The sequence below is a fragment of the Armigeres subalbatus genome, chromosome 2 (assembly GCF_024139115.2).
Source record: "Armigeres subalbatus isolate Guangzhou_Male chromosome 2, GZ_Asu_2, whole genome shotgun sequence".
Classification (NCBI taxonomy): Eukaryota; Metazoa; Arthropoda; class Insecta; order Diptera; family Culicidae; genus Armigeres; species Armigeres subalbatus.
The window spans coordinates 28,660,491-28,685,434 of record NC_085140.1 but is presented as its reverse complement, the minus strand read 5'-3'; the positions used below and the strand labels follow the sequence as shown (position 1 = coordinate 28,685,434).

General features: G+C 38.1%; 1 protein-coding gene across 5 annotated transcripts in view; it reads right to left on the bottom strand.

The window, feature by feature from the left end:
* The window catches only part of LOC134218388 (rap guanine nucleotide exchange factor 4), a 666,467-nt gene that overhangs the window by 51,036 nt on the left and 590,487 nt on the right, over positions 1-24,944 (bottom strand). For all 5 annotated transcript variants that reach the window (XM_062697317.1, XM_062697318.1, XM_062697322.1 and 2 more), the window contains 2 exons: positions 1,656-1,909; positions 1,372-1,542 (listed from right to left, as the gene is read on the bottom strand). In XM_062697317.1, the coding sequence (XP_062553301.1) occupies positions 1,372-1,542; positions 1,656-1,909 (425 nt within the window). The remainder of the gene's footprint in view (positions 1-1,371; positions 1,543-1,655; positions 1,910-24,944) is intronic.

The window sequence follows — 24,944 nt, the reverse complement described above, 5'->3', positions numbered from 1 at the left end:
ATTTTGCAAAGGGAGAAAAATAAACAATGACAGGGATTGCTTTTGATAGCTGCAATCTTTCGGGAATGGCAGTCAGAAGGAGCGTTTAGGCGAGTAGTTTGTTGAAAAAAAATTATCAGAGCATTCGGTCGTTTCCTATCTGAATTACAGCTTCTGTTTCAACTTACCCCGCATTTCAACTTGCCCCGGTGTACCTTATACAATTTTTAAATGGCATCGGTTAGCTATATTTTTCAACTGTTGCTTGAGGTAAAAATACCCATGAAAATCGTTAGGGGAGACTGGGTAGACTTGATCCCCTTTTCTGATTTCCGATGTATCACAGCCAAAAATGAATAAACATACGCAATTTCCACACAGACTCTCTAAGAAATATAGTATTTAACATTGCTACATTGATACACAATCGATTTTTTGGAGTGCTGTCAAAAATCGACTTTTAAAATTTTCGGGGGAAATTGATCCCTCTCCAAGAACTTGCTTTGATAAAATTAGAAAGGTGCCTTCAGGTTTTTTTTAAATATTTTTCCTTTAAAATACGCGGAATTTTCGAATTGCTGTGCGTATACGTGAACGATTTTTGTTATTTAATTTGACAGCACATACAATTTTAAAATTTGGGGAGACTTAATCCCCTTTTTATGAAATCTACGCAATAAATAATTTTTCCTGACAACCCTTCATCAAATCTGTCAAATTTACAATAAAATAGAAGCCTGAGAATAGATTTATATTTTTTAAAATTATTTCGCCAAATTTTTGTATGGGTGACTAAAGGGGGATCAAGTGTCCCCATATTGAGGCAATAACTTAAAATCCAAATATCTTAAAACTTTGATGGAATGTTAACATTTTCATCAGTACAGATCATTAAGCATATTTATGGTTTTGTGCTGTGAAAAAATGAAAGCATTTGGTCATTGTTATGTCGGGCGAATGTCGCAAGACAGAATTCTCTTCGCCGACTAAAATAAAAGTGACAAGCAGAGGATTTCTTTGCAGTTTATCACCTCAGAATGCAAGTTCGCATTATTTTCTATCGTGCTGAGGTGATAATCCACAATGAAATCTACTGCTTGTCACTTTTATTAAAAAGAGGGGAAGTCGACGAAGGGAATCCGCTCTGGCGACATTTGCCCTTATTCCAGATAGAGCTAGATATATTCATTTCATCGCGAAACAAAAAATACAACATCAATTTCGTCACTTCTTTTAGTTAACATGCACACTACTGAAAAAATCTCACAAATAAGAACAAATCAAATTGCTTTTCATTGATTTGTTTTTGATGGGATGCACATCGGAACCATGAGATGGATTCCTGGAGCAGTTCCCCTACATGCCCAGTTAAAAGTTATAACCCATACTCACCTTATTAAAATGATGCCTCCCAAAGGTGTGATACAGCAGCTCGTATTCGTGCACAGCCCAAAACAGATCCCAATCGAAAAGCGTCATGTGATAGGCGACGTCCTTCGTAGGAAGCGCTTCAAAATCCATATCGATCGCCTCTGTTGGTAGTTCCTGCTCCGGAAGAGGAGTCTGCCACAGACAAAAAAAAAGAATATACAACCGTTAATGGGATTTCACGTGTTCGCGGCCGGCGTGTCGCCGACGGGCGTGATTGGATGGGATTTATAATCAAAGCGCATTACCAGTGCATCCAGATGGTCCTTGGGCGAAACGAATATTCGTCCGTTCAGACTCAGCGCCGTCGGTATGCTGACGTCGTTGTCCTTGTAAACCGTCCGTTCGCCGTTGGATTTCACCTCGACCAGCAACAGGTCCTCGGGCATCCGCGCCAGCTGCAGCTTATCGGCGGCGCAAGCTTTGATGACCTCGGCCGGTGCCGACATCGGGAAGCGCAGGGTACAGTACGTGTGGTCCGCACAGTAGACCCGGAAGATAACTGCAAATGCAACGGGAATACAAAACGAGATGATTAGATGCGTTTGATTTGTTTTGCGGAATGAAATTCTAACATAAATCATCTTTAATTGTGTGGAATTGATGTCGAAATTTGAATGTGTCCGAATGATCTGCAGCAGTCTTTGGACTAACTACCATCTCTACTAGCATTTGTGTCTATTTCAACTATTAGTTACAGACCAAAATTTTATATACAATGTAAGCTCATTACTAAGATTGAAACGCTGATAAATCGTATTCCATTAACGATAATGTAGGGTTTTATCTTTTGCTTACATAAAGGTGAACTAAAAGGTTATGCGAAAATCAATGTTTTTGTCTTTGTGCTACAATATGTGTTTGTTGTAATCGGTTACAAACATTAAAATGGGCCATAATTTGAACGGTTGATCAACAAGATCCATTCCAAGATTGACCTTTAGACAGAGCTCCTTAGTCTAGCGGTAAGACGCGCGACTGCAAAGCAAAACCATGCTGAGGGTGGCTGGGTTCGATTCCCCCGGTGCCGGTCAAGGCAATTTTCGGATTGGAAATTGTCTCGATTTCCCTGGGCATAAAAAGGTATCATCGTGTTAGCCTCATGGTATACGAATGCAAAAATGGTACCTTGGCTTGAAAACCTTGCAGTTAATAACTGTGAAAGTGCTGAATGAACACTAAGCTGCGAGGCGGCAATGCCCAGTGTACTACAAATAAGAAGAAGAAGTCAGGCCTATATTTGATCAATGCCTTTGACTTTGATCCATGATTTTTCTCGAGCTGTTAATCGTCAAAGGTTGGCCTCTAGTCAGATGCCAAAACTTATACTTGACCAAATTTGGTCATAATCAAGTGTTTTTAACCAAATTTGCGCAATTTGTGCTTCATCCTCATGCAATATGTTACATGAAAATGTGAGTTTTCTTTTGGTATATCTATTTAGAAGCGGAATGCACATTTACAATTTGCATTACGTTGAATGGATAACATTCTAAAAAGCTTTTAAGCCTCGTTAATGGATGTAACAAACATTACATATCGGTGTCATTCAAATTGCCATGTGGACAGTCAGGATGGGGTTTACACACAATATTCTGGTTATTCATCGAAACAATGTCGAAGCAAAAGCAGTTTCAGTGTGGTATTGCATTTATTATTTTGATTTGTTCAGTCCCAGTTAACTTCTCGTATGATTTTCCTCCATTATTAGTACAATTTATAAAACAAACACAATCCTGGTTTTGCTTTAATTCAACCAAAGTAATGTTGATTTCAAACATATTTGACTCATCTTTTTCTTTGCCAAACCGGCTTCTACAAGAATTGAATACATCCAGAATTGTGCTGAATAATGTACAGCCTCTGTATAATATGGTACCGAGCCTTGAATGTCTTATATTTTTCTCTTTCGAGGCATATCTGGTTCGTGGATGTGTAGGACTGTTACTCTTGCAATTGAAGGTAAACTTAACTTTTTTTTATTACAGAGTGCTCGTTTAATTCTCAATGACGTGAAAGCAATTATTTTGATGCATGAGTTGGAATATGTCCAAGAATTTTCTAATAAATCAACCATCTCGAATTATGGCTATAATACTGTGTTTATAGTTTATAATAGTCTTGAGTACCTATCCTTGTACAAGAATTTTCCAACCAATGAAATAGTTTTTAATGAAACATCTTACACCGAACACAAGGACTTGAGAGATTTACATCGAACGGCTCCACGTATCACGTTCACACAGTCTGATTTAGCAAAATTAATGCAGGAATTTTTGAAAACGATAGCAAATCGACACAACTTTACATATGTGCAACCCATCGAATTACAATTCAGTCTTTTCTCATTTTCGCAATTATTGCTAAAATCAAGCTTCTCCATGCACAGAAGTTCTTCGGGTTATCACATTCTCGTACCAACGAAACGCCGAAGACCATTGGCATACCTTCTTATTGATCCATTCGACTTACCTACCTGGATGTGCATCCTGCTAACGATTACGATGGTCCTACTCCTCCTCTGGATAATGGATCAAACTCACTTTAATTTCTCGCGGACCACCTTAGAACTAGTTCAAATACTGATAAACAGCCCGCATGAAAGATCAAGAGATGCAGCAAGCCGTTTCATCATTTTCGTGTTCATCACAGGAAGCTTCATTCTAACATCCTCATACGAGTCCCTAATCACAGCATCAGTCTCCAGACCAAGCTATTACCCCCCGCTCGATGATATAGATCTGATCAACAAAACCTGCAACCCTATGTGGAAATTGGACAACTATGAATCGACGTTCCAATTCACCTACGAGGCTTATACATCTGGAACTGAAATAACCACAGCAGGGTGTTTTGTCGGAACTCCTTTGTTTGTGAAAACGGTGCGCCAGATGTGCACCAAAGATCCACTGTGTAAGGATGAGTCATACGAAAAATCAAAAGTGGAAATGGCTACGACTCCTATTCTAGGATATCTGATTGGGTCATACCATCGATCTTTGCTGGTGCTATTGAGCGATTATGCCGCAACATTTACTCAGGCAGGCTTGCATCACTTTTATGAGGGAGTATACCAAACATCAAGTCATGAGGAACACAGGCGAAGGTTGTCACTGGAAGAGCTCAACTTGGTGTGGAAAATGGCGGCTTATGGTTGGTTCTTTAGTAGTGTGGTGTTCTGTGTAGAAAAAGGATGGTTTCGATTCAAAAAGATTGGTAAATATTTTTACAACTGCTGTTTTCGGAAGCCATTATCAAGCTTTGATTGATAGACTAGATGATTTAATGTATGCATGAATTTGAATACCTTAAATAAATATTTCAATTTGAATTTTAGACATTCACTTTTATTACTCACAAAAAATCACAGGAGCCACTTATTTTAATCCATTTCGGTCTGAACTAGAAATTGAAACAACTCATGTGGGCTTATTTTATGTTCAATTACCATGCAATTTATAGAGAAGAAGCGTCATCATGTTTAGTTTTTGATTTTGGTTTGATCATGGTGTCAATCCGTTGGGATTTATTAAAGAGGGGTCCTGGGTTAGGTGGGGTAAAAAACGGGTCATTTTTTTTTAAAAACAATTGATAAATGAAAGTGCCATAAGGTTAATGCAAACCAACCAATATTGACCAGTATCAGAAGTCAGTTTTGGTAAAATTGGATCATCAGCACCCGGTTCCGGATGTTCCGGGAACCTGGTTCCCAAGGGTAATTGCCACTTCGTAAGGGGTGTAAACATTCAATCTTACTTCATGATTTTGTAAGACATGACCAACAGCCGACCTTTTGGAAGATTCACCCAGAATGGTCACGTCCGTAAGGGTTTCCGGTAACCTGGGAAGAGGACAAATTTCGATTTGCTCCGAAGCTCATTTTGCGACATAAGGAAGATCTATTAATCACGAAACGCAAACATTTCAACCACCCTCATCCCCCCCTATGTCGCCACAACAAACATTGACAGCTGATAAAACACTTGGTAATACAAAAAAAAAGCCATCTTCAGCCAAAAAACTAGCTTATTCAGCTAAAATTGTTTGTTGGGACACTTTTTGTATGAAACATCTGAAAATTTTGTATGGATCGTCACATTTCGCTCAAAGAGGTTTGCACCACTTCGTTGAGGGTGGTCATCACCGAAAATCGGATCGCAATGAACACAGGCGAAGACTATTGTTCGACGAGCTCAACTTGGTGTGGAAAATGGTGGCATTTGGTTGGTTCGTAAGCATTGTTTGGTGGGTGGTTTTGTTTTAAAACACTTTATAAGTGTTTCTTCAATGGCTATTTTCGGAAGTCGTAATAATAATGATTGACGGATAATTTGTATTTTGATTTAACGTGTGTTTTGTGTAAGCAACAGGGACTCCCAAGCAGTACGCCCAATATCTTTCAAATAGCTGATTGATTCTAATAAATTGCATTGCAATATTTGTCATGCTTACATCGTCATTTTTTTGCCCACAACCAATTACAAACATTTGTGGTCAAAATTGACTACACCAATGTTGCTTTTTTTCTTTAGACGGTGTCATTTCCATTTTTTCATCAATAGTCTGTTAAGGTTTTAATCATTTAATTGCTATACTTCTTCTTATTCTTCAATGGCTCTACATTCCAACTGGAACTTGGCATGCTTTTCAACTTAGTGTTCTATTAGCCACTGTCGGCGCCAGAGTTCTGGAAATGGTGGGACACCAGAATTTTTGGTGTAGTTGGTTTATTTATAATTTGGCGTCAGTAATAAGAACTATAATTGGAGGTGTTAAACAGTCAAGCGATAAATCAATTTAAAAAGAAATGTAGGGTGACTGTAACAGTTTAGGCCATGTTATCTCCGAGAGTCCATGAAAAAGCTAATTAGCAGTTCGTTGCAGCTTGTGGATTCCTGAAGAAGATGCTTGATCGATATTCTCTTGAAAGCGACTCGAGTTTGTCTGGAGACTTGTCAACAGTAGTACAGTATATCCAATTATTTTTTAATTGTTAACTAATCAGTTCATGTTTAGACTTCGAGTGAGTCGGTCGTGAGTACAAAACGCGGAGTGTTCTATACGACTGTGTTGTGTGTAGCCACGGCTACTGATAAACCCACTTCCCTGTTGTTCGGTCGAACAATAGGCGATATACAAAATCGGAAAGTAATCAGAGAACAGAAAAATGGAAGAAGCACGTGCGAATTCCATGAGAATATATTTTGGACCAGGGAAGAAGGAACCAACTGACCATGAGGTTTTCCATTTCATGAAAGTGAAGATGAGATTGAGTCCTGCAAATCTTCTTTCGATGTACAAAGACCCGAAGGAAAACTGCGTATACATTAAGTTCAAGACAGAAGAGCATCTTAATTCGGTGTTACTAGGACTACAATTCACTATGGACTTCGACTACAGCAAGTACGAGTCCACGAGAGTTACGTTCTCAGCTGCGTCTACAGTGTTCAGGTAAGTCCGTATTTTCAATCTCCCTCCTGAGATCGATGATAGAGAGATATCTTCAGTCCGTTAGAGATACGGGGCAGAGACGGGATTGCCGATTTGGACTTCAGTGAGAGGCGTACACAAAGAAATCCAAAACGATATCCTGGCAACAATACACGTGCGAAATTTTCAAGCACGCGTCTCTTACGAAGGGTTACAAAACAAATGTTTCCTTTGTGGAAGTGCAGAGCACATGAAGGTCAACTGTCCCAAGCGAGCAAATATCAACCAGAGGCTGGTGATGACCACCACAGCTACGGAAGCAACTGGTACAGGTACACCTTCAAATGACACAGCTGGTACGGTACCGACGTTCAGCGACGTTACGGCTGCACGCTGGTTAGCCCGGCCGTTACCAAAAACGAGAATAGCGGAGAATGATGGAGGTATGGTCGTATTGAACAAACTGCCTGGCGGTGGGAAGCTTGCGACGGGGGAGCGTTGTACGGTGAATACACCTCAGGCGAGCGGTGATCTGGCTGCTTCCAGTGATAATACTGGAAGTACGAACGCGTCGGAGAATGGAAAATATGTTGAAGCTTCAGAAGAGAAGGATGCTGATACAGGTAATGATACGGGAGCGGTGGAAAGCGCCAGTGCTAGTGGTCAGTCTTCAATCATGGAAAGCCAGACTGCAGATGATGATTTTCAAGTGGTAGTAAAAAACAAAAAGCGTGGACGTCCTTTGAGTAAAAAGGATAGTAGATCTGAGTCCGAGACATCGCCAGAAAAAAGACAAATTAAAATTTGTTACGCGACTTCGTTTGGAATCAGGATATAGATTTAGTTTTTGTCCAGGAATTATGCTATGAAAATTTCTCATTTCTCCCATCCCATTTTGCTTATGTCAATATTGGTGAACAAGGTATGGGTACTGGTACATTGTTGAGGAAATTGTTTGAGTTTGATAAGGTGGTTCTTGATCCGAATGGACGAATATCCTCTGTTGTTGTCAACAATATCAACTATATTAACCCTTATGTGAGTGACGATTTTTCCCACCGTAAACGGGTGACGGGGTACCCGGGTACCCAACCGCCTTGCAATGGGCATTTATGTGTCTGTGGGTGTTTGTATGTGTGTATGTTGGTGTGTATCGCTGTGTCTATGTATGCGCTTGTGTGTGAGTGTGGTTTCAAAGAACAGGTTGAATTCAGAGGCCACCGGGCGGTCCCCTGGAAGATCCGGAACACCCGTAAAAATGGTCAATTCGTAAATTCCATCGTAAAGCGACGGGATTTTTTTAGAACAATTTTCTGCCGAACCCTGAGTATGGAATCGATGCTTTGACCTACATACGGACCATTGTGTCCACTGGGTTGTCCCCTGGAAGATCCGGAACACCCGTAAAAATGGTCAATTCGTAAATTCCATCGTAAAGCGACGGGATTTTTTTAGAACAATTTTCTGCCGAACCCTGAGTATGGAATCGATGCTTTGACCTACATACGGACCATTGTGTCCACTGGGTGGTCTCCTGGAAGATCCGGAACATCCGTAAAAATGGTCAATTCGTAAATTCCATCGTAGAGCGACGGGATTTTTTTAGGATTGTTTTTTTGCCCAACCCTGAGTATGGAATTGATGCTTCGACCTGCATACGGACCATTGTGTCCACTGGGTGGTCCCCTGGAAGATCCGGAACACCCATAAAAATGGTCAATTCGTAAATTCCATCGTAAAGCGACGGGATTTTTTTAGAACAATTTTCTGCCGAACCCTGAGTATGGAATCGATGCTTTGACCTACATACGGACCATTGTGTCCACTGGGTGGTCTTCTGGAAGATCCGGAACATCCGTAAAAATGGTCAATTCGTAAATTCCATCGTAGAGCGACGGGATTTTTTTATGATAGTTTTTTTGCCCAACCCTGAGTATGGAATTGATGCTTCGACCTGCATACGGACCATTGTGTCCACTGGGTGGTCCCCTGGAAGATCCGGTACATCCGTAAAAATGGTCAATTCGTAAATTCCATCGTACAGCGACGGGATTTTTAAGAATTATTTTTGGCTGAACCCTGAGTAGGAAATTGATGCTTCGACCCACTTCCGGCCTTTGTGTCCACTGGGTGGTCCCCTGGAAGATCCGGGACATCTGTAAAAATGGTCAATTCGTAAATTCCATCGTAGAGCGACGGGACTTTTTAGAAGGTTTTTTTGCTGAACCCTGAGTATGGAATTGATGCTTCGACCTACATACGGACCATTGTGTCCACTGGGTGGTCCCCTGGAAGATCCGAAACATCCGTAAAAATGGTCAATTCGTAAATTCCATCGTACAGCGACGGGATTTTTTTAGAATTATTTTTTGATGAACGGAGTATGGAATTGATACTTCGACCTTCATACAGACCATTGTGTCCACTGGGTGGTCCCCTGGAAGATTCGGAACATCCGTAAAAATGGTCAATTCGTAAATTCCATCGTACAGCGACGGGATTTTTTTAGAATTATTTTTTGATGAACCCTGAGTATGGAATTGATGTTTTGACCTGCATACGGACCGTTGTGTCCACTAGGTGATCCCCTGGAAGATCCGGAATATCCGTAAAAATGGTCAATTCATAAATTCCATCGTAGAGCGACGGGTATTTTTAGAAGGTTTTTTGATGAACCCTGAGTATGGAATTGATGCTTCGACCTACATACGGACCATTGTGTCCACTGGGTGGTCCCCTGGAAGATCCGGAACATCCGTAAAAATGGTCAATTCGTAAATTCCATCGTACAGCGACGGGATTTTTTAGTACCATTTTTTGCTGAACCCTGAGTAGGGAATTGATGCTTTGACCCACTTCCGGCCTTTGTGTCCACTGGGTGGTCCCCTGGAAGATCCGAAACATCCATAAAAATGGTTAATTCGTAAATTCCATCGTAGAGCGACGGGACTTTTTTAGAAGGTTTTTTTTGCTGAACCCTGAGTATGGAATTGATGCTCCGACCTACATACGGACCATTGTGTCTACTAAGTGATCCCCAGAAAGGTCCGGAACATCCGTAAAAATGGTCAATCGTGATGAAATTTACTAATTGAAATTTTTTACGGATGTTCCGGATCTTCCAGGAGACCACCCAGTGGACACAATGGTCCGCATGTGGCTCAAAGCATCAATTCCATACTCAGGTTTTGGCAGAAAATGGTTTTAAAAAAATCGCGTCGATTTACGATGTAATTACGAATTGACCATTTTTACGGATGTTCCGGATCTTCCAGGGGACCACCCAGTGGACACAATGGCCCGTGTGTAGGTCGAAGCATCGATTCCATACTCAGGGTTGGCAAAAAATGATTCTAAAAAAGTCCCGTCGCTGTACGATGGAATTTACGAATTGACCATTTCTGCGGAAGTTCCGGATCTTCCACCGAACACCCATTGGACACAACGGTCAGTATGAAGATCGAAGTATCAATTCCATACTCAGGGTTCAGCAAAAAATAATTCTTAAAAAAATCCCGTCGCTGTACGATGTAATTACGAATTGACCATTTTTACGGATGTTCCGACTTTTCCAGGGGACCACCCAGTGGACACAATTGTCCGTATGTAGGTCGAAGCAAAAATTCCAGACTCAGGGTTGGGCAAAAAATTGTTCTAAAAAAGTCCCGTCGCTGTACGATGATATTTACGAATTGACTATTTTTACGGATGTTCCGGATCTTCCAGGGGACCACCCATTGGACACAATGGTCCGTATGTAGGTCGAAGCATCAATTCCATACTCAGGGTTCAGCAAAAAATAATTCTAAAAAAGTCCCGTCGCTGTACGATGGAATTTACGAATTGACCATTTTTACGGATGTTCCGGATCTTCCAGGGGACCACCCAGTGGACATAATGGTCCGTGTTTAGGTCAAAGCATTAATTTCATACTCAGGACTCGGCAGAAAATAATTCTAAAAAAATCCCGTCGCTGTACGATGGAATTTACGAATTGACCATTTTTACGTATGTTCCGGATCATCCAGGGGACCACCCAGTGGACACAATGGTCCGTATGAAGGTCGAAGTATCAATTCCATACTCAGGGTTCAGCAAAAAATAATTCTAAAAGAAATCCCGTCGCTGTACGATGGAATTTACGAATTGACCATTTTTACGGATGTTCCGGATCTTCCAGGGGACCACCCAGTGGACACAATGGTCCGTATGTAGGTCGAAGCATCAATTCCATACTCAGGGTTCATCAAAAAATAATTCTAAAAAAATCCCGTTGCTGTACGATGGAATTTACGAATTGACCATTTTTACGGATGTTCCGGATCTTCCAGGGGACAACCCATTGGACACAATGGTCCGCATTTAGGTCGAAGCATCAATTCCATACTCAAGGTTCTGCAAAAAAAAACATAATTCTAAAAAAGTCCCGTCGCTGTACGATGGAATTTACGAATTGACCATTTTTACGTATGTTCCGGATCTTCCAGGGGACCACTCAGTAGACAAAATGGTCCGTATGTAGGTCGAAGCATCAATTCCTTACTCAGGGTTGGGCAAAACATAATTCTAAAAAAAATCCCATCGCTATACGATGGAATTTACGAATTGACCATTTTTACGGATGTTCCGGATCTTCCAGGGGACCACCCAGTGGACACAAAGGCTGGAAGTGGGTCAAAGCATCAATTCCATACTCAGGCTTCGGCAGAAAATGGTTCTAAAAAAATCCCGTCGCTGTACGATGGAATTTACGAATTGACCATTTTTACGGATGTTCCGGATATTCCAGGTGGCCACCCGTTGGCCTCTAGAACACACACACCTCCAAAAATATGTACATGCACTTGAGCAGCCTTTGTCCCAGTGACATACGCAATGATTCATATTATCAAACACCCATATAAATATACAGGCCCTCTGTTATATGATTGGGTACCCGGGTACCCCGTCACCCGTTTAAGGGGTATAGATAGTTTTCGACCCCCAATAAGCGCTCTAATCGCAACCTGGACCTCAAACTTTGCCCATCGCTTCGTCTCAACATTCTACGAGATGTCAGAAAGTTTCAAAGTATTTGAACTTATCTACAACAAGTTATTTAACTTTCAATATCAGAATGGGTACCCGGGTACCCCGTCACTCACATAAGGGTTTTAACATATACGCCCACTCAGGGACGAATAAAAAGAAAGATAGGGAAGATTTATTCTTATCTGGACTGGGTAAATTAGAGTAAATCTGGGATTTGTTATTCGGTTATTGGTGGAGACTTTAACTGTGTTCTCAACCGTTCGGATTGCTCTGGATTTTTCAATGACTCAGCTGGTCTCAGACGTTTAGTAGAATCCTTCCAATGGAAGGACATTATGATGGAATTGAATAAGAATCAATTTACATTTTTTAGAGCCGGGTCGACATCTCGCTTAGACCGCTTTTATGGTCCTCCCAGTTTTCTTAATACCGTTTTAGATGCAGAAACTGTCTGTTCCTTTTTCTGATCATTGTGCGGTTGTAGTTAAAGTAAAAATGGATCCTGACTGCCTTCCATTGAAAGGCAGAGGTTATTGGAAGATCAACTCGGGAATTTTGGAAGATGATACTATTTGTGACGATTTCATAAGAAAATATAACTCATGGAAAAGTTTTGCTGCATACTGCTCTAGTAGGAATAATTGGTGGAATTCAGTGTTCAAAAACAAAACAAAACAATTTTTTAAATCAGAAAGCTGGGAAAGAAACAGACGTGTAAGCCAGGAGAAAAGTTATTTCTACTCCGTCTTGAGCAGTCTGCACAACAGACGGTGTCTCGGAGAAGATGTTTCAAAAGACGTGCAATTAGTAAAATCAAGATTGTTTGAGATCGAAAATGATAGAATGAGATATTTTTGCAGTAGACTACAAGATTATTCAATAACTCAAAAGGAAACTATAAGTATTTTTCAAGTATCTGTACAAATCCAAAGATATTCAAAAATAGGTAATCTCAAATTATTAGATGGAACGGTAATTACAGGGGATGTAGTTAGAATAAAACAAATCATTCATAGCTATTTTTCGACTAATTTGGGAACAGCTAGTGCTGATAACACAATGCTTAATCCGGAGAATGACCCATTGAATCACGTTACGAAAAAGCTAACTGCCGAGCAACAAAGGGATTTAATCAAACCTATTACAGAGGAAGAAATGTACAATACATTGAAACTGTGTAAAAAGAAGAAAAGTCCAGGTCCTGATGGATTAAATTACGAATTCTATCTGAAAAATTTTGATTGCGTGAAGGAAGATTTAATTAGGGTTTTCAACGATTATTTAGCTGGGATTGAACTTCCACCAAAGGAGTTTTCTGCTGGAATAGTCACTCTAATACACAAAAGTGGTAGTAAGCATAATCTTGAAAATTACAGGCCAATCAGTCTCTTAAACTGCGACTATAAATTGTTTACTAAGATTATAGCAATACGGGTATCTCGCTTTTTAGAACATTTATTAGGCTCAGCACAAACTGCTTGCATTCCTAACAAGTCATATGTACTGATAATTTGAAAGACATTCGTAGACTTTTGCTCCGTGCCAACGACTCGTTACGTTTTAAAGGTGCATTAGTTAGCATAGATTTACAAAAGGCGTTTGATAAAGTTGATCACAGTTATCTTTGGAAAGTATTGAAAAAGTTCGATTTTCCTGATGTTCTGATTCAGTGCATTCAAAATTTGTACACTAGTGCATCTTCAAAAGTTTTATTCAACGGTTTTCTAACAAGCGATATCAAAATAAATTGCTCTGTCAGGCAGGGATGTCCGCTTAGCATGATATTATTTGTATTATATATTGAACCACTTCTATGCAAAATAAACAATAGCATCTCCGGTGTCCTTGTCTATGATAAGTTCATCAAAACGATTGCGTATGCTGATGACATTAATATCTTCATCGCAAACGATAAAGATTTTGATTTGATTATACAAATTTTGAACTCTTTAAATCGTTTGGGAAAATAAAGATAAACGTAGATAAATCAGCGTATACACCCGGTTCTTTTTTTACACGGGTGGGTTTTAGTTGATTACGATCTTTAGCGTTGATGAAACTATGAGTTAATCCCATGAAAAAAATCACAAAAAATCAAAGAAAATTCAGGTGGTATTTAAAAAGCTGCCAAAGATCAGGTTAGCCGGGAAATTAAAGAATACCAACCGTGTAAAAAAAAATATTGGGTGTATGCGATTGAACAAATGTTTTTTTGGGGCCTCAAGTGATTGCAGAAGTAGATAATCTGAAGATATTATGAGTGAATTTCGCTTATAAAACAGCTGTTACAATCAATACAAATTATGACAGACTTATAAAGAATATCAAAAGAATAGTTCATTTGCATATAAGGTGCAACATAAATTCAATGGAAAAAAGTTGGATAATCAACTGTTTTGTGCTTTCGAAGTTTTGGTGTTTAGCGCAAATCTATCCACCCATGAAAAAAATATAACTTAAATAAAATCATGCGTGGAAAATTTGTATGGTCCGGTTTCATGTTTAAAACTAACAGAGATCAACTTTATTTAGACTGTGATAAGGGTGGAATAGGATTAGTAGACCCTGAAACAAAAACAAAAGCTTTATTTATAAAAAATATTATAAACTGGGATAACACCAACTATTCTGAAGAGTACATTTTAGCTAATATAAAAACTCAAAATTTACCACTGAATTTTAAAGAATATATAGAAGAAACAAGTAATATTAGAGCAATATCGTACTTAAATTCAACAGCTGCTATTTATAGACATTTAATTTCAAATAAAAACATAATTCCGGCAGTTAAGGTTGATCTTCCAACAATTCAATGGGAGACTGTTTGGAGAAATCTAAGCTTTAAATTTATTTGTTCTGACAACAAATCTACATGTTTCGCGTTTTGGAATAATTTAATAGCTAATAAAGAAAAACTTGTTGCTTATAACATTGGAAGGCTTGAGAATAGCATCTGTGGCCAGTGCTCACTTTCGGATAGTAATCAGCATAGAATGGAACAATGCACTTCTGCCCAGATTATCTCAAGTTGGACAAAGTCCACAATATTAAAACATTGCCATATCAAACTAAATAAATTAGAGGATATTCTTCAATTCGAAATCAACGAATCCAAACAAAATGAAAAAGCTGCCTTATGGTTAACTCTCAGGGCAATTTCTTTCAACATAAAACATTACCCAAAGCCGAATCTGTACATGTTCAAAAAAGAAATTCGTGAAATTAGATGGGAAAATAGAATTTTCTTCAGATGTTGCTTCGGAAACTTCATAAACATCTGTTAATAGTAGAAGTTTTGTAGGTACGCTAAACATGTAAACTATATTATAATGTAGCGCTAAAATATTGCTAATAAAAAAAAAATCGGGTACAGTACGTTACATAATGTTCTATGATTGAGTTATGGAGTTCTTGTTTTAAATAAATCTTGTTTTAATCCTTAAAGACTGCGTAGCCGTTTTAAGTTAAAAAATAAATAAATATTAAGATCAAAACAAACAAAAAACTCGACAAGGAAGGAAAATTTCAACTAAACAAATAAAAAACTTTCAAAATTACTGAGATGAATATACATAGAGGAAATCTCAAATCTAGTATCACGGCCAGTTCTTGCAAGAGAGGATTACCGGACGATGCACAACTTTGGTGGAATTTGATCCTCAATCTCTGGTACCAGTCGTCGATACGTTCAATTCCTGCAAGTCTATGTACACCGTCGGTCCGATGAAAGGGGCTTAGGTCCAGAATCATCTTGAGGAAACGATTTTGCTTAATTTGTATTCTGCTTGGATGTGAACGGGCGCAATTAAACCAAGCAGGAAACCCATACGCAACCGTAGGCACTGTTTTGAACAATAAGACCTTCAAGCTTGGATTCAAACGAGAGCGCCTTTTGACAAGCGGATATAGCGTTCTAGTTAGTTTATCACATTTTTTAATACAGTCTGACACATGACTACCAAAGTTGAGTTTTTTTATCCAGAGTTAGACCAAGGTATCCAACTGTAGTTGACATGGGATGTCATATGGTCATATGGTAACGCTGTACAGGAGAAGTGCTTTACATTGATGGACAGTTACATTGATCGTATATCAGCTTAAGGATGAAGGAAGGACTGACATAAATAATAAATCATGATGCCATAATAAGATCAAGATGTGTGGCAATAGTAGAAATCTCGCTTAACTTTTCAAAAGGACCAAAGTAACATTTTTTTCATGAAATAATTTGAGTACTGCAATCAAAAGCTTTCCTGTTTTTCTGTTGATTGCACTATTCAAATTAATTCATGAAAAAACAATGTTACTTAGGTCCTTTTGAAAAGTTAAGCGAGAAATAGTCATATCAATAATACATCACTGGTCAAGGTAAAATAAGTCTACAGAACTGAAAACAGATTGGGGAAAAAATTAGATATAGGTAAGCAAAGGAGAACATGAAGGTTATTTTTATTATTATTTTTATTAAAGCAGCTTAAGAGATGAATCTTTATAAAAAAGATAAAAAGGGATTTGCAGCCCTAGGCTACCTCATCTCTGAAGTTTGGAGGTGTTGGAGAAGATGGATGCCAAAATATTGGCAGACGCAAAAATGTTTATTCTCTCAACGGATTCTTCAATATATTTAATGTTAACTCTAGACCAACACTTGAAAAGGGCGTAACAGCCAACATTTATTCTCCCCAGCAAACATTATACATAGACAAAGAACTGGAAAGAATAAACTTTACCTGTTACACCTTTTTCAAATGTTGGTCTAGAACTAAAGATTTTTAAAATTGTTAGAGGTTTTAAACATTGACCTTAAATTATCCAAAGAATCGACTGAGACAAAACAGAAAAAAAACGAAGGGGGGTCCCGTGGCCGAGTTGGCTACACATTCGCCTTATAAGCGGATGGTCATGGGTTCGATTCTCAGCCCCCTCAACTACCTTTCGTCAAGTCACTGAAAGATGCAGCGTGAATAACGACGCTTTGGGAACACTCGTGATCACAATCATCGGACAGCGACTGACAATGACCCTCTTTACAACACACGAATAATGGCAACCAGACCCCCACAGCAATGAAAAACGGACTCGACAATGGACTTGAATTGAACCATCGCGCACCTCTGTAACAGCGTCATGGACTTCATCGATCACGTCGATAAAGCAAATGTGGACGCAACAAAATGGCGAAAAACAGAAGCAGCAAAATAGGAAAAATGATATATAATTGACTCTGCGCTACAGTGTTGTAAAGCCAGATGTCGCTTAGAAATACGCTCACGCTGTGCCTAACGAATGAGCTTGATAGTTGGTAGTAAAATAAAAAATAAAAAATAAAACAGAAAAAGGAAGAAGGATGAGGGAGGGAGGAAGAAGGAAGAAGGAAGAAGTAAGAAGGAAGAAGGCTGAGGGAAGGAACAAAAAGAAGAAGGAAGAAGGATAAAAGAAGAAGGAAAAAGGAAGGAGGAAGGAATAAAGGGGAAGAAAAAGAAAGGATGAAGGAATAAAGAAGAAGGAAGAAGGAAGAAGGAACAAAGAAGGCTGAGGGAAGGAGTAAGAAAGGTGAAATAGGAAGGATGGAAGAAAGAAGAGTAAGGAATAAGAAAGAAGGTAGAAAGGAGAAAAAAGCGAAAAAGGAAAAAAAAGAAAGAAGGAGGAAGAGAGAAGAAATAATTAGAAAAAATGAGGAGGAAGAAAAAAAGGAGAACAAGAAGAAAGAAAAAAACAATACAAAGAAAGAAGCAACAAGAAAGAAAGAAAAATAAATAGAAAGTAGATGAAAGAAGCAAAAAAGAGAAGAAAGTAGAAAGAAAGAGGGTGGGGAAAAGAAGAAAAAAGAAAAGAAGCAAGAAGAATGCAGAAAGAAGAAGGAAGAAGGGAGAAGAAATAAATAACAAAGAAGAAGGAAGAAGAAGGAAGAGCGAAAAAGAAAAAAAGGAAGAAGAAAGAAAAAGAAGACAGATAGAAGAAGGAAGATGCAGAAGGCAGAAGGAAGAAGAAGTAAGGTGAAGAGAGAACTTCCCATTTTTCACATTTTGCTTCTTTTTGCTAATTCTAAGGTGGCTCAAGTCAATTTAGTGTTTTTGCGGTATTTACAATTTTGAAAAAAAATCTAACAAGAAATATAAACGCCTAAAATTATCGCAACAACCACTATACCCCAGCTTCTGGTATGTTCTACAAGTCTTGTGAGCTTGCGATTCGTTCCGTTCACATTTTGGCCATTTTAAAGTGATTTTCGAGTGCAATTTGGATTTCCAATATTTGCACTACATTTTTGCAATTTATTGACACTTGATTTATCCATTTTGAATTTTAAACGTAATAAAACTTCACAACTGATATATTCTCATTGACAACAGTCTTTTCATAGCAAGACTTTTTAAACTATATAGTTTATATACAGGTACTAATGGGTAGTCAGCAGCAATGAATAAACAAGACTTTTTCAAATTATGCACCGTACGACATCTTCAGGTAATTCAACGGTTATTTAATTCAATAAAACAAACGCTGAGAATAACAATGACTGGGTACAATTAAATATATTTAATAATAATAAATATATTTTTGTGAACCCAATTGTTTTTAAGTTACTTCGATACAAAAAGTCAAAGAAAATATAAACCCTTTTCAAATGTTGGTCCACATTAATGTTAGATTATGCTAAATTGCTTCCTAAACAAATTTTTATACGTCCAAAATGTGTCGTTGGTTGATGATAGGATGTTGATCTTATAATAGGCATAAAACACGCTGATAAATTTTCATTCAATATGAACATTAAAAAAGTTTTTGTTGTTTGTTGAACATTATTCCCAGAAAAGTTAGACAATTAAAATACCTATTTGCAGAAAAAAATTCATCGATTTTTATGATGAGGTTTTTTTTTGTAATATCGATTTTAATTTTTAAGACTAATTTTTTTCAGTGTAGAAATCGGTTTTTTATTTTTCGGATATTTTTCCAAAAAACCTCAGGTTTTTTTTTGTAATATCGATTTTAATTTTTAAGACTAATTTTTTTCAGTGTAAAAATCGGTTTTTTATTTTTCGGATATTTTTCCAAAAAACCTCAGGAAATTTCACGACAGTCCGCCATACAACACTTTTTTGTAGGTCTTGTATTTTAGAGTTATTGCGATTTGCAAATAAAATTAGCATTGCAGACAACCTGCAAGCAACTTGCAAAGGAACGAGCTGTCAAAATTCTTACTGATGTGTCTGTTTTAGGCGTGTTATTCATCGGATTCTCGTTATTTTTAGTTTGATGTGCACATCGGAGCAGTGGTGCTAAAATATTTTACTTACTTTCCAGTGGAAGTATGGCAAATATTGGCACTTTATTTATTAGTTTTATCATACTTTCCTTTGAAAAAATAACTTTCTATCGCAATATATTAAATGTGGAGTAAAAGCTCATTATATTTTGCTTAAATAGCATGGCAAATCATTACAACTTCGATTATAACATAATCTTTTTGAAAGATAAAATAGCCAGCAACACTGTATGCATGATCTTTTACATGTTTGCTGCAACTTCGTGCAATTGGCGAACTCAACGCAAACTGCAATACATCGATTTAAAAAAAATCAATGAAAAAAAATTAGGCCCTCATCAAATGTTACTCTTGACAATTTTTGAAAAACTTAGCAGGCTTCGGAATTCTCACTCATATGAATAAAAACCTGCGATTAATCCATTTAGCGGAGGGTGATTTTTCATGGTCCCCCTGTGAGAAAGTATTCTCACTCAACATTTTTATCCGGATAGAATGGCGGGTGATAAATTCGTGAGCGTCGGATCGCCCGGATAATTTAATTTTAATCCACAAATTTTCATTCTCGTCGCCTCATCAGATAAATTTTGCAAGCATATTTACAAAAATTTAGGACCGCAACGGGATTCAAACCCAAAACAATTTTAAAATGTTCAGAGCGTCCACTATAACCACATGAACTGATTGAAAACGAAGAGAAAAACTGCTGTATTGAACCTTTTGCTTATCGTGGCGCATCGCAAGAGCGTAGCCAAGGGGGGCAGGGGGGCCGTTGCCCCCCTAAATTGTGGAAAGATTGAACAAGTACTGAAATGAATTCTCTCAAACATGTGCACTTTACGATCCAATCATATACAGAAATAGGTGGTTGAAATTCAAAAGATTCCCAAAACTTATTAGGGCATCCAGGATTCATAATATATGAAAGTTCAAAACAACTCGAAACATTTCGGGCTCAAAAATTCTCCTTGAGATCCTTCTAGAAGCTCCCCTGGGAACTTCTGAATTCCTCCGGAAAGTTATCCACAAATTCCTCTGAAAATCGTTCGAAAATCCTTTTCATGTAATTGTAATTCCTTCTTATCTAAAAACCTCCAACTAATTTTTTTTAGGAAATTCACGAGGAAATTCCTTGAAGATTTCTTTTCTTCTCTCCAAGATTTACTTCTAGATATTTCTTCGGCTATTCTCTCTTCAGGAAGAATCCGGCATTTCCTTCAGGATGCATTCGAGATTTCCGTCAAGAATATATACGGAATTTCTTCCCAAAATTCTACCAGAAGTTTCTTCAAAAATTTATGACGGAAATCCTCCGATTTAGCTCCATAATTTCACTTGCAAATCTATAAGAAATTCCTTCGGAAAGTCTTCTACGAACTTCTCCGGGCATTCCTCTCGGAACTCTTCCTTTAATTCTTCCGGGATTACTTCCAGGAAATTTTCCGGGAATACCTCCATACATTCAATAGCGAAATCATCTAGCATTCCAATCTGGAATTCTTTTCGCAATTACTTCAGAATATCCTTCAAGAAATCCTCTAGATTTCTAGAAATATCTTCATGAATTTCTCCTGGAATTGTTTTTTCGGGAGTTTCTTCAGGTACTTCTCCAGGAATTCCTTCAGGAATTTCTCCGAGAGATTTTCCGCGGAAGTGTACTAGAATTCCTTCCGGACTTCACTCGGAATTTACTCGGATATCTGCCAAGAGTTCTTCCAGAAATTTCTTCGGAACAATCCGCAGGGATTTTCTTCAGCAATTCATCTGGGAATACTTTCAGGATTTCATCTGGGAATTTCTGCATTAATTCCTCCTGGTATTTTTCTGGGAATTCCTTCAGATATTTTTCGGAAATTCCTTTAGGAACGTCTCTAAGAATTATTTCAGGACTTCCATGTGGGAATTCCTCCGGCTATACTTTAAGGAGTTCCTCCGGGAGTTCTTCCAGGAGTTTTTCCAAGAAATTCTCCGGTAATACCTCCAGGAACTTTACAGGGAATTCCTGGACGATATTTGGCAGGAATTTCACGGGAAATTGGATTTCGGAAGTTCCTTCAGAAATATTTTTTCTCTTCCTCTAGGGTATTCCACCGGATGTTTCTTTGAAGTTCCACCAGTAGTTCCTTCGGGAATTCAATCAGGCTTTCTTCCAGAAATTCATTTAGCATTTCTTTAGGCATTTATCTACAAATTCCTCCAGAAGTTCCTCGGAGAATTTCTCTGAGAATTCTTACGGGAATTCCTCCGGGAGGTTCTTTTAAGAATTCTTCCAGGAGTTCCTCCTGGGATTCTTACGGAAGTTCCCTTGGGAGTTCATCCTAGAATTCTTACGAGAGTTCCTCCAGGATTTCCTCCGGAAATTCTTCCTGTAGTTCTTCAATAAATTCCTCTAGAAGTTCCAACGGCAGTTCCTCCGAGAATTCCTCTGATAATTTCTCCGGAAATTCCTATAGACAATCTCCCGGGAGTTCCTCCGGAAATTACTCTGGGAGTTCCTTTTCAGAGAAACACCCGGAGAAACTGCCGGTGAAACTCCCGAAGGGATTCTCGTAGAAACTGCTGGTGGATCTCCTGGGGGAATTCCCGAAGGAACTTCCGGAGGAGCTCCCGTAAGAACTCCCGGATGAATTTCAGGAGGAACTCCTAAAAGAATTCCTCGAGGACCTCCCGGATGAGCTCCCAGAGAAACTAACGGAAAAACTTCGGGAGGAATTTCCAGCTTAATTTCTGAAGAAAGCCTAAATGATTTCCAAAAAAGAGCCTGAATAATTTTCTGGAATAGCTTCTGGTGGAACTCCCGGAGGAATTTCCGGAGAAGCTCCCGGATGAATTGCTGGTGGAATTCCCGGAGGAACTCTCGAAGGAATTTTCTGGAAGAATTTCTGAAGAAACTCCCGGGAGAATTTTCAAAGGAACCCCGGGAAACTAACAGAAGCATTCTCGGAAACAAGAGAATTCATCTTATAGACAAATCTCTTCTAGCTGAAACCTTTGTTTGGGGTTTGTAGCTGGACCATCATCCGAGGACCTCCCGGAGAATTCCCTGAGGAGCTCGCTGAGAAATTCTCGGAGGAGCTTCTGGTGGAAAATCTATATAAATTTCTGAAGAAGCCTAAATAAATTCCAATTCTGCCGAAATTCTCGGAAGAATTTTCAGAGAAACTGCCGATAGAACTACCGGAATAATTCTCAAAGGAAATCCTAGAGCAATTCTTGGTGGAAATGCCGGTGGAACTCCTGGAAGAATTCCAGGAGGAATTTTCGGAGAAACTCTTGGAGGATCTCCCAGTGGAAATCTTGAAGTTTCCACCGGAATTCTTTCAGGATTTCATTGCGAATTAATCTAGAAATTCCTCCGAAAATTCCATTGTTGATTTCATTGTCGGTATAATTTCTGTATAAATTTCCGGTGGAATTCCTGGAGAAATTCTTTGAAATTTTCACAAGAAATTATTAGAAACAATTCACGGAAAATTTTATGGATTTTACACAAGAAATTCGAAGATTTTTCGTGAAATTCTCAGGAATGTTTACTGGCAATTCTGCGGAATTTCCACGGAATATTCTTATTCTTAAAAATTATGGGAAACAGCTCGAAATTATTTGAATTATTGCAGGGAATTCTGCAGAACTTATAAAGAAGTTCGTGAAGATTTTCTTGGAGTAAATAATGGTGGAATTTTCGGATCAATTCCCAGGAAAATTTATGGTGGAATTCCTGAAGACACTGCCGAAGAAGTTGCTGGAGGCATTCCTAAAGAATCCCTGATAGAATTTCGAATAGAATGTATGAAGCAATTGTCGAAGGAATTACTGGAGAAAGAAAATATCATTTCAGAGAGGATTTGCTTAGAAATTCAGATGTATGGTTCTATTTATCTTAAACTTATGGAAGAATGCAGGATTTTTATAATAATTGTTACAGCCGATTTTATATTCTTTCTGAATACTAAGTTCGTTAATATTTTTCTCACTTTAATTAAAAATATATGATAAGAAAATTATTTTGAGCTTTTTAGTGGAATGTCTTCACTTGTCATAAGACGAGTTAATACAATCCCATTGAATTCCACCACTTAATTGTATCTTGACAGATACGTACTTTCGACCTCAACAGTAAGGCCGTCTTCAGTGTCTCGTCTTCAAGTGTCTCGTCTTCAGTGACTCGACTTCAAGTCGAGTCAAGTACGAGACACTGAAGACGGCCTTACTGTTGAGGTTGAAAATACGTATCTGTCAAGATACAATTAAGTGGTGGAATTCAATGGGATTGTATTAACTCGTCTTATGACAAGTAAAAATATATGATGAGGAATAAATCACGCATTTTTAAATCCATTATTGTTTTAATCATTATTGTTTTGATTTGGTTTCATGTGCTAATATTCATGTGTTTTTATAAAACTACTATAAAACTACGATTTAGAAGACCAAAAAAGTTGCCCCCCCCCTTCTCGAAATCCTGGCTACGCCCATGGCGCATCGTCAGATTCAATCAGCTTGTAGAGGCAAAGCAAGCGGCATTTGATATTCGCGAAACATGGGAAGAAGGATAACAATTTTTCGCACCATTGCTTGTGCCGGAGTTTATCGCACTGTAATTTAACCGGATAAAATGCATGGTGGATTCAGTTGTCGCGTGAGTGAGTGAGAAATCCGAACCCTGAAACTAAGTATGCAGAGTGGTTAAGATCTTTATGCCCTCCAAGTTTCATTCGATTCTGAGATGGTTGGCAGCACCTAGAAGGGTTGGCGCGAAATTCGTCAATGTCGGAAATTCTTTCAAGATTTTATTTAGCAATTCCGTTCGGAAATTCCTTCATGAATTGCGAAGTGTTTTAGGCATAACTTCAAAAATTCCTTCGAGTTTTTTTTTATAAATTCCTTTGAAAGTTCTTTTTTTCTGAAATCATTTTCGAAATTGTTTTCGAAACTCCTTCGGGAATTCCTCTAGGGATTCCTTTGAGCATTCTTTTACGAATTTAGAAATTTATTAGGTAATTCTTTTCAAAATTCCTAGGAATTACAACGAAAAACCCTTCGGAAATTCCATTTAGAATACATACGGAAATTATTTCAGGAAAACCTTACGGATTTATTTTTAAACCTATTTTTCCTTTTTTCATGAATTTTTCCAGCATTTTCTCAAAGAAGTTCTTTTAGTCATTTCTCAGGAAATCCATTCCGAAACTCTAGGAAGAAATTCTTGGAATTCCTTTGAAATTCCTTTTAGGAATTTCTTCAAAACTTCATCCAGGAATTCATTTAGAAATTATTTCGGAAATCTCTCAAGAAATTAATTCTGAAATTCTTTTAGAAACCATTCGGAAGCTACTCCAAGAGTTTCTTCGGATATTTTATCCGGAAATTTCTTTGATATTTCAGTTAGAAACTCTTCCGGAAATTCCTTTAGGATTTCTTATTTCATTCCAATATAAATTCCCGTAAACAATCTGTCAACAAAATTTCCCGAATAATTCCTGCAGGAATTTCGAAAGGAATTTTGTATGGTTTTACTAAAAGGAAAAAGAAGTTCCGAATGACATTTCTAGAGAATTTTTTGAAGGAATCCCGGGAGGAATGTCAAAAAGAGTTACTGAATACTGAATACGATACTTTCTGAATTATTCCTGGACGAAATTCTTGGAGAGGAAAGAATTTTCAAAGGATTTTCAGAAGTAATTTTTGTAAACATTCCTGGAGAAATTTCAGAATGAATACTCGAAGAAATTTCTAAAGGAAAATCTTAAACATTTTCAAAAGATTTTGTAAAGGAATATACTTAAAAAATGTCCAATACAAATTC